General features: G+C 39.7%; 1 protein-coding gene across 2 annotated transcripts in view; it reads left to right on the top strand.

Annotated features, from left to right (window-relative positions):
- ntrk2a (neurotrophic tyrosine kinase, receptor, type 2a) overlaps nucleotides 1-14,635 on the top strand; it is a 97,703-nt gene that overhangs the window by 53,048 nt on the left and 30,020 nt on the right. For both annotated transcript variants that reach the window (XM_074671152.1, XM_074671153.1), the window contains exon 14: nucleotides 7,302-7,490. In XM_074671152.1, coding sequence (XP_074527253.1) covers nucleotides 7,302-7,490 — 189 coding nt within the window. The remainder of the gene's footprint in view (nucleotides 1-7,301; nucleotides 7,491-14,635) is intronic.

The raw sequence follows: 14,635 nt of genomic DNA on the forward strand, positions 1-14,635 counted from the left end.
AGGATAATTAGGCTACAGTAGTCAACATAATATTTCTAGTAAGTTTCACCAGGCGTCTCATTCCCAGCACTCAACATAAACCTGTAATGAGGCAGGCTGAGTGGCCCAGAGGTCATTAATTTAACGGTCTCATTATTTATGGGCTGTTCTCTGATTGGACGGCAGAGTTGCCGAGCCTCCCTGCACAGATGAAGCAGCTCAACAAGACATGGTTATAAAAACTCGATGAGGATTTACGCCTACCACATCAGCAGGCTATGAATGTGGCTTGGAGCTTGTTTTCACATGGTCATCCTTTATTTTGGCAACAGTACACCCACCCTTCACTGGGTACAGGGCAAAAAAATCTGAGCTGAAATGTGATGTGATATGTTGACATACACAAGATAAGCAGATTAAAAACTGCATAGACCTGCCCAACACAGTCACAAAGAATAAAGAGCAACTTAATCTGAGCAGAATTTCTCAGTGATGTGAATCCAATCCTTTATTTAAAGGCAGCCACTGTTTCTGCATTACATCCCCTCTACGACACAGACGTCGAGCTCCATCCGCTCACCAAACAAAGCTTTCACCTGTCATTTCAAAGACTGTAAAAAATGACATAATTGGCATTTTCAGTGCTCATCCTGCCACCACCCCCTCAGTCATGACCTGAACTTTGAAAGCAAAGCGATGTATTTTATTGACTGTTAACTCGGGCTTCCCTCTGCAGACTGTGAGGTCCTCCAGTCGCCACCAGTTTAAACAGCGGTTCCATGTCTATTAACAGTGTTGGGTCATGACCCGACCCCACTTATACCCTCACCTCTCCTGTCCATCTCCCCTTCTCCCTCCCTCCACCCTCCAGCTCCACATCTTTTCAACCCTCTTCACCAAGTTAATCCCTGCGGACTCTCTTCCAGCTTACACACACACATGCACACACACACACACACAAACATGCACGCAGCCTCTTGTTGCCCCTCAGCTTAACAGTATTTATAACGATCTGACCCTGAGACCTCTTTGCGCTAATGATCTTCAGCCCCTCCCAGCAAAAACACACAACCACACTGACAGACCTGTGCTGCTGTGTGCGCCAAATATGTTATCAATCTTCTTTGTTTTAGTTAGGTAAACACAACAAGGTAAACATGATTAGAGCAGCAAAAAATACTTTCTTCACTGCAAAATATATTGAGTAACAACATTAGCAGGTCTTTGAAAAGCTATAGAAGGACTTTCAACTTTAATATTGTAAATAAGCTGCCCTCCTATGTAGTGATGCAGATACTAGGGATGGGAATCAAAAACCGGTTCCTTTTGAGAATCGATATGACATGTTTCAATCCACCGATATTGTTAGCCTTTATGCTTAATAATTCCCTTATCAAATCTTTACAATATGCCAGACCTTACATCAACTAGTCTGCCACGGCTATTATAGCTTAGCAGTTAGATTCCCCCCCCCCCCCCCCCCCCCCCCCCCCAAAAAAAAAAAAAAAAAAAAAAACTCTGATTCAGGATTTTCAGCTTGAAGTTTTACTGAACAAATGAACACACTCTCTCACAGGAGATGTGCAGGCTCATGGCTCGCTTCATAACTATGGCAAGGTTCCAAACGACTTAAACAACAGCAATTACCACTTTGAGATACTAGGTGGCCTGCTTTAGTGAATAACAGATAACAAAACAGTACATCATCAAGTGATGTGCAAATCATACTAATTTTTATATATTTATGTCCAGAAATATCCAGATCCAGTAAACAATTTCATACTTGTCCACTTTTGTACAGAGGAAAATTCACAGGAGGAAATGATAAAAGAATCAATCAAGAATTGAATCGATAAGCGCACTGGTATCAAAAACATCCCTCGCCAATACTAATAAAAAAACATCTTTCATTGAGATTATTTGGGACTTTTTGCCTGAAATGTGGGGAGAACGCAGGGAAGACATGCATCAAATCATGTTGAGACCAGGAATTGATCCTGCAACCAGAGGAGCAATAAAAATGTCCATGATAGCAAAACAACCCTGTTTTTTTCCTGTTCTGCTCAACTTGGCGAGGAAAATAATCACAACAGCAGATGAATTGGAGTTTTTCAGAGAAAGTGAAGAATTCAACACACCCTTATGGGCTGACAAATCTTGATTTGATCAATTTGGGTTTTGACAGTAAGCCTTCATAATTAAAAACACATCTCTGATCTTCCTTCGTTAAAAAAAAATTAACATTCCTTTTCTCATAGAGGGAGAAAAGAAAAAAGAAAAAAAAATACACAGATGCCAACTGTTGATTAAGTAGCAACAACTTTTTTGTACTTTGATTTTAACTGAATGCCATCGTTAAGACCACTTTTATCATCATTGTGGGTTTCAGGAAACACTGATCAGCATTCTGAAGCTTTTCTGACATTTCATAAATCAATCATAATGATTAACCTGTGATTTGTAATCATACCTGCAGGTATAAAATGTGAAGCATTGCAAGCCAATACTTGAAATGAGGACAACAACAGGTTTCAACTGAAGGCCAGTTGTGAGTTAATATAAAATATTACAGAGAAGATTTAGTCAGAAGGAAAAACTCTGCAGCAAAAATTTGTTAATGCACCACAAATTTAATCTGGCATTCATGTTTTTACTCCCCCATTATCCCTCTTAATGACCCGATGAAAAGAAGCAAACAAGGTTAATCTTGGGCACAGGGAGATGCTGCCGACGTTCCAGCTTAGCCAAACATGCACACACACACTAACACCACACTGAAGTATGCCCATTTCTGCGCACACACAAAACAAACGAGTGTGCTTTTATCCTTTTTCTTTCCTCTCCAAAGACCTTTTAATCCTCATATGAGTCACCAAAACACACATACCGGTGGTTAAAGCATGCACACACACACACTCACATATCAAACAAACTCTCCATGTTCCTGCCTCTCAATCAGACTCTGTCAGCAGCAGTAGAGCTGCTATGAGTCCAGGGACAGAGGAAATGAGTGATGTCAATCTGTGTTATAATTCAGCGGAAGCGACCACATGAGAGGGAATACATCTACTGTATTTGGTGCTCATGGGAAATCAATCTCAGCTTGTAATACAATGTTTGCAGGCTTACTCTCGTGTCTTGAAGAGACGTTGTGGATGAAGGACTTGCTGCTTGTGTTTGTGTGAGTCTGAATAGTGCTCCACTAGCTTCTATTGAGACTCGTGCTCTAACTTGTCCCTGGTGTTATCTGCGTTCACCTGACATAGGATGATGAGCAGATGAGAGAGCAGGGCGAAATGGAAGTATCCAATTATAGCTTTGAAGAGATTCTTGTACAAACAAACACATATGCACATGCACGTTTTTCTATTCATGTGAAGCAGTTCACACCCCTTAACCAGAGAGGAATGCATTAATAAGATGGTTTAAAGTGTCAGGAGCATCACAACTCACAGTGTACCCAGTTTTTCTTTGATAAGCCTTGTGGATGATGTTGAAGTTTTGTGCTCTGCTTGCACAAACTTTTTTCATTTGGTAAAGATATCACCCAGAGAGGTTAGGACAGATACTGTTTTTTGGCTGATATAAAATTTGTAGTCATAGTTGTGATAAAGGCCATAAGATACAACTGCTTTTGTGCTTGAGTTATACTGACCAAAGATAGTTCATGTATTAAAGAGTTTGCCGAGCTTGAGTACAGATGTATTTTTAGAATTTACAGGCTCAGGATGATATATTTTGCCCACAGACTGTATAATACTTGGATGTTGTCCCTATGACATCACCCACTGGTTTTTGAAGCAGAGTTTTAAAGCCTCTCGATGACAATCACCATATTGAAATGCTGACTAAACCAACTTTCAGACAACCCAACAAGAGGCAATAAGGAGGAGTTGAGGCAGACTTTTCGTTTCCCCTTTAACAGCTACATCCCCTAATTATGAGCCCCTGTTCAGTGAGTGCCATTACAGAAATTAGAAATTCAGAGTTAAATGATTTTTTGAACCAGGCTGTCAACGTGTTTATTTTTGCTGTAAAGATTGGCTTTTTAAAAGGATGTTTCTGTAACGTGTGTGCTTCTGCAGCCGGCTTCAAGCTGAGACTTGAGAAACTACAACTTTTGCATCAGCTTTATTTCTGAAGACCAGAGGTTTTGCCTCATTTACTCTTCACATGAAGTGTTTGCTTAACTTCACACAGTGCCCACAGGAATGGCAGAAGAGGATCCCACTAGAATCTGAAACAGATCCTAGCACAACCAATCACAACAAAATGAAAAACACCACCAGGCCAACATAACTTTTACTCTTTCGAGATGCAAGAGGCATGACATCTATTTGATTTTTAACTCATTAATGTTCCATCCAAGAACAAAGGATTTTTTTAAATGTTGGAACTCTATGATCAGAAACCACAAAATTCAGAAAAGATATTTCAAGCTGTAGAGACGGTTCTGGTTTTACTCAGTTAAACATATTGTCATTGAGATACAGGGACTACAAAAATGCTCTACCAAACAGTTGAGCTGCAAGTTAAAGGGCCAAGAAGAGTTTGGGAGGTCAACAGCTGCAAATGAATAGGTATTGTTACCACAAAGTCAAAAAAATGTTAAACAACCAGAAATCAGAAGTTAGATTACATCAGGTGGAAGGTGCAATCACAGGAGCCATGAAGCTAACAGCCCTTAACTGCCCACTTGAGCTTCTATTGTAAGTATCCAGGTCCTGGGATTGGTCTGGAAAGCCCTTAGGTCAAAAACAGGACTCTCAACTGAGAGCAGTGCGTCATGCAGGTGTTTTTTTTTTTCCATGTCATGCTGTCTCCTGTGAAACAAAAATGTTGTAAATGTCCAAAGGGAATGAAAGTCACCAACATTGACTTGAGATTGTGTAAACCTTTAATATCTTAAAATCAAAGGACATTCTATGGAGAAGGGATTGTTCTGACACTCCTAAAGTCAGAAAACTATCCTCAGAGTATCGCAAGTGTGCTGACAGCATGTGAGCACAGAATCAGCTTCATGGATGTTTTTTCTCCCTTTCCTTTCCTTTCCTTTCCTTTCCTTTCCTTTCCTTTCCTTTCCTTTCAGTCTCAATAAAAAACTTCTAAAACCTCAGTTTTGTTGCCAAAGCAAACCTTTTTCCTATAACAGGGCTGGATTCAGTGTCTGACTCATGCCATCCCACCTCTCCTCTGCTTTCTCCTCTCTTCCTTCATGCTGTTTCTGCATTTTAAAAGTCTGTTGGATGAAACATGAATTCTAATATGCACAGTTTTATTACTTGGACTGAATGAGTGGCAAGTTTGTAAGTTTGTATACTGAAAGGCTGATCTCCAGAGATGTTTTCAGGAGATGATAGCAAAAAATCCACTTAAAGCTCTTGGGTTGTACTCCTCCAGGTTCCTAGATTACTTGCATTTGTCTTTTTGAAGGTGCACATTAATTCCCTTGGTTATCCTCCAGCTACGTAGTTATACACGTTCATCTCTCTTTTCTTGACTTCATTATTAACTGCAGCAGAGACTGACCTAAAAAAATAACCCAGCAGTCAAACATGATACCAACTAAATTTGACAATGTATACTCTGCTCACAGGCTTGCTTAGTGACTCATTTTTGATACTTCTAAATTAAAGAACTTTTTGATCCAGAGATGACCTTGGTTAACTTTTTTAACACAGTCTCAGTTCGTTGGAACAATGTGAGGGGCTCAATGTCAGCGCAAGAATCGACAAGACAGATTCAACAGATGCAGTGTTGCATAAGCAGCTCTCTACAGCTCTACCATGGAGCTATAAGAGCATTTTAAAGAGGCCTGACTGATTTTCAGTAAACCATCAAAATAGCCGGACCTTGCAAAATATTGTCAGGAGAGAACTTGTTTTGGTGGAACATTCATACATGGGGAGGCGAAACCTGGCACTGAAATGCTATAATCCCTGTTGAAGAGACATTATTGATGAACAGGAAACGAGTATTCGTTAGACTGTCCTGAAACAACATTCAAAAAGGCTTCAGAAGTTTATGGTCTTAGGAACCAGACCCCTCCCAGTCAGCCTGACCCAAAAGGATATTTGGTGAGGTTCAATAGTTCATTTTCCCGGGAATCAAACAATAAGAGGTTAAGTGTCATTCGGAAAAACCTTCACCAACATGTTCCAGCCAGGTAGGCATGTTTACAGGAAGTTTCATTTCAACAGTCGCTCATAGTTTTGGCCATGGTTCATCACTATAGTTATGAACTGGCCTAAACAGAAAAACAGAGACATTTGGAAGAGAAAGTTTGGTTGGTCAGTCTGTCAAGAAACTGTCCAGAGTCGTGTTGTGTTCTGTATTTCCTGATTAAATCCTGCAAAGTGGCTGCAATTGATTTTGTCTCCCAGTTGTTCATATATCTGTGTTAGCATCTGGGAAATATTCAGCCTGAGAAAATGCCTCCTCAAGTGTTAAGAGATATAGCGTGGCGGTTAGTAAGTTGTGTATGTATGTGGTGGCAGCAAATTTCAGAAACGTTTACACGCAAGGACAGGAAAGGATCAGGAGTCAGACTTAAGTTAAGTTATAGCGCTTCTAAAAACACTTCTGGGAGATTTTGTAAAGACATTTGGTGCAGCTTTCTTATGATTAGTTAGGAAAGTGGTTGCAAAGACACATAATACCAACTGCTGTGGTAATCCAAGGTCTTGTTGGATTTAAGGTTTAAAGGCATCACTTAGTGATGAAAATTCCTTCTTGTTTCGTTAAGATATATACATGAAGCTTGTCATGATTTCACAATTAATTGAAGACTTTTGCAGTTACTGTTACAGTTATCAAAAATTGCATGCACATTTAAAAGTCTTCTCAGCGATCCATCATTCAGTCAATCAATTTTTCATTTATATAGCATCTTTCATACAAGCAAAAATATATTCACTGCAGGGACTAGTTCCTCTTCGAGCCTTTGAACCAGTGAAAGTTACTTTAGTTTTTGAACACATCAAGACGAACATAAAGACACATAGGATAAAAACATGCAAAGAATGCAAGAGCCAAAATCCAGCTCTAACAACATTTAAAGAGCTAAAGTAAGGTTAGAAAATGCACCTTGCATATCTCTCTACTGTCTGATATAATCAATATTTACAGCTTAACCTCCCCGCTTTATGATCCTCTTTCAATCCCCGCTAATGACAGATTAACAATTTGATTTATTCTCTTTTGTGCGCATCTGCGCAGAAATGTTTTTCCATCTTGGCATGCCAGGACTCCACTGTGGAAATCAGATAAAGCAAATAAAATCAGAAATATTTATCTTCATCCTCTCTATTTCCTCTCCTTAGGACCATCTTCAGTGATCAGCAATGACGATGACTCCGCCTCCCCTCTTCACCACGTCTCCAATGGCAGCAATACGCCATCTTCTTCAGAGATGGGCCCTGATGCTGTAATTATAGGCATGACCAAGATCCCTGTGATAGAAAACCCTCAGTACTTCAGGAGCACCAACAGCCTGCTCAAAACGGACACATGTGAGTCAAACTCTCTGTTATCTCAACACCAACCACAAACCCCATCAGCTGTTGTCTGAGTATCACAAGCATTATGCAGCCAGCAGTTAGTGATGAACACCTTCAAGCAGAAACTTCCTTTTCTGTGTTTCATTTTTTAGCAACGTGAGGAGTAATCATGTGTTCAGATCTACAGACAATCTAAACCAGCCTATTAAGGATATATCTGCAAAATTACTGCTGCCATTCCTAGTTTGTGTCTGGTGATGCACGGGCACTACTTCATCTGTTTCTGATAAGTCTCAGTTTCACTGTAAACCGTAGATTACACTGCAGCTTAAAAAAATATCTAATTTTAAGATATGAAAGCTAAAAGTAAGCCCTTAATTGCATGTAACAGATGACAATGGAATGATATAAATTTACTTAATCCATTTTTCTTGAATTAAGACACAATTTTTATTTGAAGCATTCAGCAAGTAAATTTTCTTATTTTATTAGCAGATTTTTTTTCTTATTTCTCTAATTCTCTATTTTTGGCAAGTAATGGCTTCAAAGATTTTTTTCTTGGCTTGTCAGATGAATGTGACTCAGATGAAACCAACATTGTATGCCGCAGGTCTGTGTGGCTCATTTCCCACGTAGGGGCCTATGGGTGTAACCTGACGTGCACTTCCTCCCAAATGTAACTACCATAGACTGTATAAAACATGGACGTAGTCTCCTTGACGTCACCCGTCTGTTTAATTGATATCCTCTGAACGGTCGAGTTTCAAAATAATTCACAACAGTTCCAAAATCACTGTTCAAAGGTTCTTCCTGCATTCACCAAAGCCAACTGACTTATGATCAATACCTACTAGAACAACAAATGCACAACAAACAGAAGCCAGTGCACTCCTCTTGTACGGATTTTGTTATGTAGAAACTGTAAATGGTGATGTCTTCACTCAAATTGATAATGAATGTTTATCAGACTGTCGAGAGCAAAAACCCAGATTAAATGCACATAGAGGTTACCATGGAAACTTCTTTCCTGCTGTCATGGAAATGACCTTGGAGCTGCTGAGGATAAGCTTTCAATTTTGAGCGAGAAGTGGGAAATAGAAGTCCATTTGAATGCAAGTGTGTGTGTGCGTGTGTGTGTTATACCCGAGCATATGTTGGGCACAGATCCATTCATAAACTGGAGACTTCTGTTTGTGACTCATAGACAACCATCACCAGACTCAAAGGACGGTCAGTCAGCAGCTACAGGTACAAAGTGTTTTTGAATGCTGATGACTTTCAAATGTTCATCCATAATCTTCCTAATTCAACCAAGCTAGAGGCAGAAGGGGGGAATATTGGAAAGAGAAAGAGAGTGGATGGAAAAGGAGACGTGAGAATAAAAAGAAGAAACAAAGGGGAGAGGATCAGTCAAATAGATGGACAGAGAGCACACACAGATATTGACCTGCTCCATCAACATGACATTATGATTATTGGCAAGTCGTAAAAGCTTCTACAGGCTGTGGCCTTGTGTTGCTGTAAATTATCATGCTGCATGTGTGTGTTGGGCTGTGTGCGCACTATGACAGTACTCTCTTAGGGGGGTATAATGATGGGGCATTGGGGCTTGACCTCTTCAGTCCTATAATATAACTTGAAGATAGACTGCAATTTACAGCCTGAAGGCAAGAATGAAAGCACCAAAGATCAATGAGAGTCGATAACCTGCTGTGTGTGTGCGCGCACGTGTCTGACTGTATGTGTGTTTTTAATTCACTACAACCATTACGGCCATTACTCTGTGTGCTTCTCTGACTCTCCGAGAGGCAGCATAAATACTGCAAAGTTTCTGGCCGATTGTTTGGCACTCAGCCTTTTCAGACCCATGCAATAACCTTTGATGGAGACAGTTTGGCAAAGTGGCGCTAGGTTGCATGCCAAGAACCGGACTCTTTTTAAAAAGTAGCCTTAACCAGCTTGTGGCCTGTGTTATTGAATACAGAAATCAGTGGCAGTTACACTCCTCCACATAAAAGATGGCACAGAACTCTTCTTGGCAGCAATAAAGCAACAATTATCGTGCTGAGATGATGGATCCATTTGTAATTAGGGGAAGTGTTAGCTGTACTAGCTTACCTTTGAAGTGAAAACCTCATTAACAATAATAACTCAAGAGGAGGCAGAATGGGTGGGAAGAGAGTTACATGCATTATTAAAGAGATACAGTAAGAGTTAAACCTGCATTTGCAGAGATGGTTACTAGACACTATACGCTTTCTGTAAGAGTGCATGTCAAGCAGCTTCAAAGGGGTTTTAATGAGAAACTCCAAACTGAATTTGGAATTGTTATTTAGACATTTAAGCCTATCTGTTAAAATAGTTAACCTGTCATCATAGAGATCTTGCTGCTGTATCCATAATGTTTATGGGAACAAAAAAACAGACAAATTTGAATCAAAAGCTTTAGAAGTCCAACAAAAAGACTAGATAGCAGCGCCATAGTTCAGTAACATGAAGAAAAGACCAGGTGTCCATGGGTAGGACAAAAAATGATCAAGAGAGAGAAAAAGTGGAGGAACCACAGCAGGCTGACTTCACAACACAATGCCAAGGAGTGAAGAAAAGTGTACAGGGGCTAATCATCAATTTCCGAACCTGGATGCCCTCGAGGTCCAGAAGTACTGAAGAACACCACTTGGTTATAATACCACTAGTTTCTCAGAAAGGACATTACTGAGCCCTGTGGCACTCTGTGACACCCTACCTGAAAACTTGAAAAACTCAGCTGAAGATTTATCCACCAGACAGAGCAGTCTGAGTAAAAACACCAAAACTCTTCACCATTCTTTTGAGTCAGAGTCGGCTGATGTTAAAATAAAATAACTGTTCAAAGATTGCTGAAGGTTCATGGTTTTCTTTTATTCCCATATGTGATGTGTTGGCTGGAAAAAAAAAAAAAAAGTTCAAAAGTATTAAAAACTGACGTCATCTCAGAGTCAAGGGGGATGTGAGAGGATGCACAAGGCAGAATAAGGGATAGCAGCATCACAGTTGCAGTAATTTTATTTGTAGTAACATCATGATAGAAAGGTCAAAGGTCATGTTTGGTTGGAGGAGTAACATGCATAACTGTTTTGATGTCTGTCTGCTTTCAATTTCAGTTTTTAAAATTTATCTTTGAGGTTTTTTGTCTTTATTTGGTTAGATAGCTTAAAGGGGACATATGCTTGTTTCTCCTTTTCACTGTGCCAGACTAGGATGCCTGTAAAGCATTTCTGCTCTTAGTACAAGTCATTTAGTTCCTTAGTTCCATTGCCCCACAATAGAGTTCTCAATATCCTCATTTTAGGCCATTCTGAAGATCTCGTTGAAACGCTCCGTTTCAAGAATGACCTCCAGTAACCTCGTAACATCACAGCCCTTTGTGTTCTGATTGGTCAGTTCTATCAGAGGGGCGGAGAAGGTAGAGCCAGGGGGCGGTTTTTGCAGCATGGCAGTATTTACAAAATCGCCACATTGAATGGAGCAGACCGAGCAAGTTTGCTGTTTGCCAAAACTTCACTGTAAGGCATTGATAGCAGTAATAAAATAGCAGAGTGTAGGATACGTCCTTTTGTATTGGACCCCGAGTCAGACCCGGACGGTTCTGCAGCTCAGGAGGAAGAAAATCCACCTCGACACAGATCATCTCAGGACACTTCAGTGTGGTGAGTCAAACAGGTACTGTAACATGTATAGTTTATACGTTTATACTCGGCTCTTGGTGGGTGTGTCCCTTGGTGGCGGTTGTGTGACTAACTGACATCACAGAGGAGGAGCTGCTTTATCAGATTACTCCAATAAAAAGAAAGGATCCTCGTGTCGTCACAACGGTCGAAATCTTGCAGCCAACTGGCAATGACCTATTTTCAGAGGCATCAAATCTCGTTCTAGGATATCAGAAAAAATACAATATCTCATTTTTTGAAAATTCAGGGGGTGAAAGGTCTTGTTTTCAAATTAATTATATTATATGTAAGTATTAAATCAGGGATCAGCATGATATGTCCCCTTTAAGACAGACGGGGAGATGGGAGAGACATGCACAAGCTTAGACCTCCCTGATATTTACACTCGATGCAGAACATGGAAGATTTTTTTTTTATTATTTCTAGTTACTCTCAATGAACTTTAAGTAGTTAAAGTCCCTGTAAGAACTTTCTTAGTGATATTAAAGAAGTCTCAGTTCTGTAAGCCTAATAGTGATCCAAGTTGTTAGGGATCAGATTGATTTATGACGCATGAAAATCTCTATGACAACATCACTACGGCTGGCAAAGTTTTGCAGTGAGAAGAGAGATCTGTGTTTTTCTCTGCTGAAAATAATTTCTTGGATTAATTTTGTAGAAAGGCTGGAGTTGCAGGACAGAGTAACAAAAGAAAGCTAAACAGGAAAGTGATAGAGCACAGGCTAAAGGCTTAAACACAAGGCAAAGGCTAAAAGACGGGCTAAGCTGTGAAAATGTTAATTCCAACCCACATGCAGCACTTATTCTGCAGTGGTCTGTCCAAACTTGAGAGTCTATCAATAAAATGAGGAGTGAGGTTACGTTAGGACATGTCTCAGAGCACCAGGCTGTGAGCAATGCTAAACATAGCTGGCTGTTGAACTACGGTACAAACTGAGTTTACAAAGTTTGAGTTTACATATCTGATATATAGCAATAATACCTCATCGCTTTATTTCCTGTAATTTGACAGTGGGTGCTAGTGCTCATGGGAAACAGAGTCTTTATCCCAGAAAAACAGTAGCTTTTCCAGATGGTCCACTCAGCCCTTTCCAATAACATAAAGGACACTTGAGCTGCTGTCACAAGTGGAAGCTTTAGCTCTAACAGAGGCTAACAGAGGCTTCATGTTCCTCATCTTCATAATGATACACCTCCTTCTTGGTTCTGTAAACAATATCTCTCAATTTTTCCATTGTACCTGTGCCAGCAGATCCACTGGGGCTTGTGTTTAGTTGTATCATGGGAATGAGGATTACCATTATTCTAGAAAACATTATTCAAAAGCCAACACGTGCATACAATGTTTGAAAACACCCGCACTCATATGGAGCTATTATTGTAGCAAATAAATTCATCTACAAATATGTACACTGATCCGCAAATTTGTGAGTCAATTAAAAAATATGTTAATCCACAAATATGTAAACAGATGTGCAAATGTGTAAAATATTTACAAATGTGTGAGCAAACACAAATGCATGTTAAAACTAGATGAGACAACCAAACACAAAGTTTCAAAACAGTTCAGGCAGCTTCGTGTCTGAATCCAGATTCATGGAAATATTTTGGGCAGTTGGAAAGAGGAGGGAGGAGGCAGATGGTAAACAGGGAATAATTATGTCCCTAAAGCATTTATGTCTGGTTGTTGATAAGATGTTGATTTACAAGCAGAGGCGTAGTGGGTGGATTGTTCTGGAAAATATGGAGAAACTGCTGGATGGAGGAAAAAAGGCGGTGGAAAAAGCTCAGAGACAGGGTAGTTAATGGGAAATATTCTTGTTGATGTTAATGTCGTGAGCAGCAACAAGCAATGGAGAGAAAACTGATGGAGCAACAGAATGGAGGAGTACATGTATTTAGGAAACGTCGATTAAAGAGTGATAGGTTTAGCAGCCGAGGGGAAAGGCAACATGGAGGGAAAAAGGATGGAACAGAGGGATGCTAAATAAGGAATGTGAGAGTGAGATAATGAGACTGGATGGAGGGATGCTAAATGAGAGAAAATGAGGGAGTAGGATAAGCATGGAAAACGGGTACTAATTAAGAAAAACATTAGAGAACAAGAATGTTAAGTTTTGTAAATGGGGAATAATATTTCTGTAGATCTTAATTAAGGATACTGATTCAGGAGACGAGGGCTGATGTGTAGCGCTTCAAGTAGAGACAAGGTTTAGTGATGAAAGACAGGCGGAGGAAGGAGAGAAGAACTGGTAAAACCAGAGATGTGAAGAGCAGAACTCACAAGAAAAAGAAGACCATTAAAAAAATAATTAGTTGATTTCAAAAGTTCTTGATTGCTATGTGAAGCAACTATGGAAGTTTCTGAATCAATGAGAGCAAAATTAGTTTAAACGACAAACCCAAAATTCATAATATGACGAAAAAAAAAAAAAAGGAAAAGCTCTGAATGGAGCACCAGTTTGTTCTGGCTTAGGGGGAGAGAGGGAAAGAACACACATCAGTTTATTCGCTGTTTAAGGGTGTAATTAAGGAATAGTGGTGCCAGGGGTTTACACGGGTGAGTGCTTATTACACAACCACATTAGAAGATGGTGCGGTGAGGTTATTAGCTGGTTAAATGGCTGGTGGTTGTGCTGCAGGGATGTGAGTTTAATATGCTGCTGATGCTGATGCTGCATGGGGAGCTGTCAGTGCAAGGAGATCTGTGACCTGATGAACTGAAGAAAATCATGTCATGAGGAAGAGGCAACAGTTGTTGCCCCGGTGATATCTCTGCACACTCAGCCAATGGGGAATAAAAAATATACAGGTTAAGTTTCTTGATTCAGATTTATTTTTTACTTCCAAGAAAAAAAGTCTTTCAACTCATTAAACTGATTCAGACCTTTTCAGTTGTAATACCCTGAAATTAGACAATTATCTCAATTTTTCAGCAGAATGTGGCTTGTATTTGTTCCAATAAGACTTTTTTTTCCCCCTAAAAGCTTTAAACTGCTGAGACATAGTTCTCAGTTTCATCCTTATATTATATTGTATTTTATTGTATACTCTACAGGAATAGGGAATGTTAATCAATACTGGTTATCAGATCATAACAGATAAGTATCAGTATCGACTGAAACCTAAAACCAGGTATTTGTATTGGGAATTAAAATAGTTTAAACAGTGCATCAATTCTGACCAAATATTTGAATGTGCAAAAGCTGTCAAAGTGGGTAAACATGGAAAACTTCACACTTTTCACAGCAGTTGTTTTCTTCTCCACTAGTCTTACACTGGGAACTACAGTAGATGCCTTAAATATCTGATGAATCTCTCTGTGTACTCTCTGTACAGTGTTGGGTTATGGAGGACCTCAGAAGCTTACAGTGTAGATCGATGCAGCTTCTGAGAGTCTAGCTGCCCTTTAATGTGATATTCTGAGTGGACAGCTTTTCTTCAAAT

The sequence above is a fragment of the Halichoeres trimaculatus genome, unplaced genomic scaffold (genome assembly GCF_033239565.1).
Source record: "Halichoeres trimaculatus isolate MK-OKI-2021-1 unplaced genomic scaffold, fHalTri1.1 fHalTri1_scaffold_5, whole genome shotgun sequence".
In the NCBI taxonomy this organism is placed as follows: Eukaryota; Metazoa; Chordata; class Actinopteri; order Labriformes; family Labridae; genus Halichoeres; species Halichoeres trimaculatus.